The 4,514-nt window shown below is 37.9% G+C and overlaps 1 protein-coding gene across 1 annotated transcript; it reads left to right on the forward strand.

The window, feature by feature from the left end:
• The first annotated feature begins 2,935 nt into the window (after positions 1–2,935).
• Positions 2,936–4,478, forward strand: LOC125661963 (uncharacterized). Its single transcript, XM_048894146.2, has 2 exons — positions 2,936–3,074; positions 3,189–4,478. Exon 2 carries the CDS (start codon positions 3,280–3,282, stop codon positions 4,171–4,173), a length of 894 nt encoding a protein of 297 aa, XP_048750103.2. The 5' UTR covers positions 2,936–3,074; positions 3,189–3,279; the 3' UTR covers positions 4,174–4,478.
• Positions 4,479–4,514: the final 36 nt, after the last annotated feature.

Raw genomic sequence — 4,514 nt, forward strand, 5'->3', positions numbered from 1 at the left:
CAAGTGTATGTGTGTGTGTGTGTGTGGGTGGGGGGGGGGGGGGGGGGGGGGGGGGCTCGTCCTTTAATTCATCAATTCATTCAGTTACATTCATTACAACAATATTTCACCAAAAGAGTGGGGCGGGGCAAATCTTCCAATTTATCTTATGATGCATGTTAAACGTAACTAATTTTTGCAGGTAAAAAACGGGAAATGAACCATGTTAAAAAAGTGGAAGAGGCAGCCTCCTGGTTGTACGTGCCTGGTATGCTCGTATATTAGGTATATATATGTTATCGTGCGCGCATCTGTCTACATGCATCTGATCTCATGAACATCCATATCACTTTTTAGATTAACTGCGTGATCGACAATCGGTAATATTCTTAAAATAAGAACATGCACATTGCTAATTATTGGAGAGGGGGCTACGGGAGTTAGACCCCTTTCATTTTTTGGCGAACGAGAGAGAGAGAGAGAGAGAGAGAGAGAGAGAGAGAGAGAGAGAGAATTTAAATAACTAGCGGTTCATAAATAAAGCAGCGCCCGCCATAAAAATTAAGTGGTGCCCGCCAGGTTAATTGTTTAGTGTTCGAAAGTTAAATTAATGGTATATCCCAGTACCTCTAGGCTTTAGTAAAATATATATAAACCGACAAGGGTGATACAAAAATTCCATATGAAAAAAAAATGCTCATGGTATTCAAGTTCTAATCGATATGGCAGTTTTCGATCTCCTTCGGCGATGTCTTAGAATTTGGTGTTTAATTAATTGTATCACTTTGTCTAATATTATTACAATTATTAAGATATCGATTAACCCAGACACCAGTTATATCTGGACAGGACTGGAGTTTGTGAATTACTGTCGGTCTGTGTTACATTTCTATCAACAACACTTTCAATCTTGTCCGGTTTCTCGTCTCCTGTAGAACCGCGACATGATTGAAATCGACACGTTCACTGTGAGTTGACGTTCTTGGGATGTTGTGGCAGATGTCAATTAAGTTAAATTTCAATTTGCCACGAAATCAGGAACTGCCACGATTTATGATAGCATTCTTCACGAGCACATTTTGTTGAGGCCCAACCTTAACACCCCCCCCCCCCCCCTCCCGGGACCATTGTTTGAACAAATACTGAATTGAATATCTACCCCCTGTGAAGCTGTGATTTGAGCAATTTTAAATCCCCACTCATTAAGGACGTTTTCATATCAAGTTTGCCTGTCCAGTTCCACTGACAAAAGATTTTTAAAGGTCCCCCCCCCCATTTCACTATTTCTTAGCCCCCCCCCCCTCCTCTCCCTGGAAAATGGTGTAACCCTTCATTGAATAATTTTAAATCAAAATTGCTTTATAGGACGGTTTTGAAATATGCCCTGTAGTTCTTGAGAAATCGAAAATATACAAAGTTGACGGTCAGACAGACGTATGCCTGTTTCACTCGTTTTCCATAATCAGAACAATACGTGTACAGTGCTTGTAATTGTTTTTATAACAATCATGTTCAGTTTGTACTTGACCATTGCTTGACTTTGACTCGCATGGCTGCAGGTTCGATTGCTGAAAGACGAGTTCGACAAAGAGTACAAATTACTGTCCGAAACGTAACGTCAAAATGACGTTGTGACTCATTTTGCGTTATCTAACAAAAAAATCTACGTACCGCAGATATTATTTGAATTAAATGGATACAAAATATATCCGGATCAGACTTGTAAAATGTAATTTATGATTATAAAACACGGCCCATATTTTCATGCTTTCCAAGGGAAGGGCGTGATTTACATATCGCAGGGTGTCAAGCCACTTTTCGTATAAAAAATATAGGATTATAGGAACTTATTTATTTTTTTGGCAGTTTAAAAGGCAAATATAGGGATTTTTAAAGCAGATTTATATGATTAAATCGAGTTTTTATCAAAGAATTTGTATAAAAGTTCATTGTTTCTGCATAAAATTCTAGCAAGCAAGGTATCTTACTGGAGAAGAAAAAAAATCCTTTTAGGTGTAGGCAGTTTTCCATCCAATAGACAGTTCTTATACAATCATCATAAATATTATCTTCATGACAATCTAATCAAATATCAATCTAGCAACAGCTCCTGGATTTTTTTTTCTTCTTCTTTTTGAAAATAGGACTGCCAATTTTTTGGATATATATAGGGCTTTATAGGGATTTTAATGACTTGTAGGGAAAATATAGGAACCTTCAAGTTTATATGAAATCATAGGAATAAATAGGAACTTGACACCTTTATATCTGATCAAACACGTCTTGGTTTCCGAGGATTGTTGTGTAAACCGCCATAATACAACAATCATATCAATATGAAATAAATCACTGGAAGGAAGTCCTTTTCATAATTTCTGTTGGAATTCACTACAGTGCCGGATCCAGAGTTTGGTGAGTGGATCCCTCTTTTCGTCAAAACATTTTGCTAAATAATGCATTTTGAGGGTGGATCCCCTTCCGTTGGAAATCAAAATTAACGGCACCCACCCTTTCAAAAATTCCTGGATCCGCCCCTGCACCAATTCAACAAAATCCAAAATATTAAGGAAATAAAACTCGAACACATAATATTGGATAAGCTCGCATGCGCGAGTGAAACATAAGTTTAATTATAATATACACATGTACATAGGCATCTGGAGGTTAATTATTCCACTCAACTCCATCTACAATATAAAAAAAATGTCAGGTATATCAAAACACAAATATTTATTTGGAACCAAAACGGAGCTACACTGCATAAAATGACACCCCCTCCCAATCCCCTTGCGTCCAATGAATATTGCTATTTAAATATGATTATATTTATACAAAAGGCAGAATTCAATATAAAAAGGGGTGTAATCAAAGAAGTTATATCCATATATTCGAATTTTTAATGAAAGGAAATCCTTACGTCTGATGTAAATGTTAGCAAAACTACCCAAACATGAACTAGGTCAAACAAACTTTAAAACTATTTACACAATCGATAACACGTAGATAGTGTATACAGGCTGACGCATCTCACAGGTATTTAATCACAGGACTAGACGGAAGGTCGAAATAACAGGGAGGCCATGTTGGATTTTAAGGTGAGACAAAATTATTATAAAATATTTGAATTAATGACCGCTGTCTTTTATATTATACTGTAATTTTACTTCGTTATCAAATGACGTCTCCTTAACCTCTACTTACAAATCTAGGGATTCCGAATTTAGAACATTACCGCCTAAAGTCCGAGTTACAGTACCCAGTTTTTCTGCTCAGAAAATAAACAAAGATCAGCTCAATGAAATGTTTGGTTCTCTGTCGCCATTATCCATTAACACAGAACATGGCGACACAATGAAGTCAGCAGAAGCTGTATCGTCTCCTCCAGTCAAACCATTACTTGATGAGCCGCGCCTTACCGCCACCATTGACACTGGGTATAACAGACTACTCAGTGTTAGCTGTCTGAGTGAAGATCAAGTCTGGACAGGCGGGGAGAACGAAACCATGAAGCTGCTCAACCTCCAGAGTAAACTTCTGACATCAATACAAACCAAGTCAGGGAGACAACCAGGGGGCATAGCAGTGACACGGGACGGAGATTTTGTTTATACTGACCCTAGTAAAAGAACTTTAAACTTAATAAAGAACAAAAAGATACAGACCGTGATCACACTACAGGGGTGGGTACCTCTCTTTTTCTGCTGTACCGCCTCTGATGATCTCCTGGTTACCATGGTCAGTGATGATCTCAAACAATCCAAAGTCGTGCGTTACTCCGGCTCCACAGAGAAACAAAGCATTCAGTTTGATGATCAGAGTCGTCCTCTCTATTCATCTGGTTACAATAAATACATCAGTGAGAACAAGAACCTGGATATCTGTGTGGCTGACTATACAGCTAGTGCAGTAGTGGTGGTCAATCAGTCAGGAAAACTCCGATTTAGATACACTAGTCATCCCTCTAATACCGAGCCTTCATTTTATCCATACGGCATCACTACAGACAGCCAGAGTCACATCCTGACAGCAGACAGTAACAATCACCGTATCCACATCCTAGATCAGGACGGACAGTTCCTCCGTTACATTCACTGTGATTTATGCCGTCCATTCGGTTTATGTGTGGACATCAGAGACAACCTCTTTGTGGCTGAGTGTCACACTGCTAAAGTGAAGAAAATCCAATATCTATAAACACAGTGTTAATTATACATCTACAGTGTTAATTACACAGCTCTACACAATGTTAATTACATGTCTAACCACAGAGTAATTTAAAACATCCTGATAATTACATCTGCTTGTTAATTACAATCCAGTGTTAATTACAGCCCCGTGTTAATTACAGCCCCGTGTTAATTACAGCCCTGTGTTTGTGATGTGTAACATGTACTTGTGTTTGTGAGTTTAACTGAACAGTCTGACATTATTTTGTTGGTGAATTAATTCAATATGTGTTTGATTTTACAATGTATATATTAGATAAACATGATACAGAGTTCAGTCTTACATTATTACTGAGTACTTACTTAGAT

Source organism: Ostrea edulis, chromosome 8 (assembly GCF_947568905.1).
Source record: "Ostrea edulis chromosome 8, xbOstEdul1.1, whole genome shotgun sequence".
Lineage (NCBI taxonomy): Eukaryota > Metazoa > Mollusca > Bivalvia > Ostreida > Ostreidae > Ostrea > Ostrea edulis.

Coding starts and splice junctions, on each gene's coding strand:
- LOC125661963 (XM_048894146.2), top strand. CDS start 3,280: ATGTTTGGTTCTCTGTCGCCATTATCCATTAACACAGAACATGGCGAC.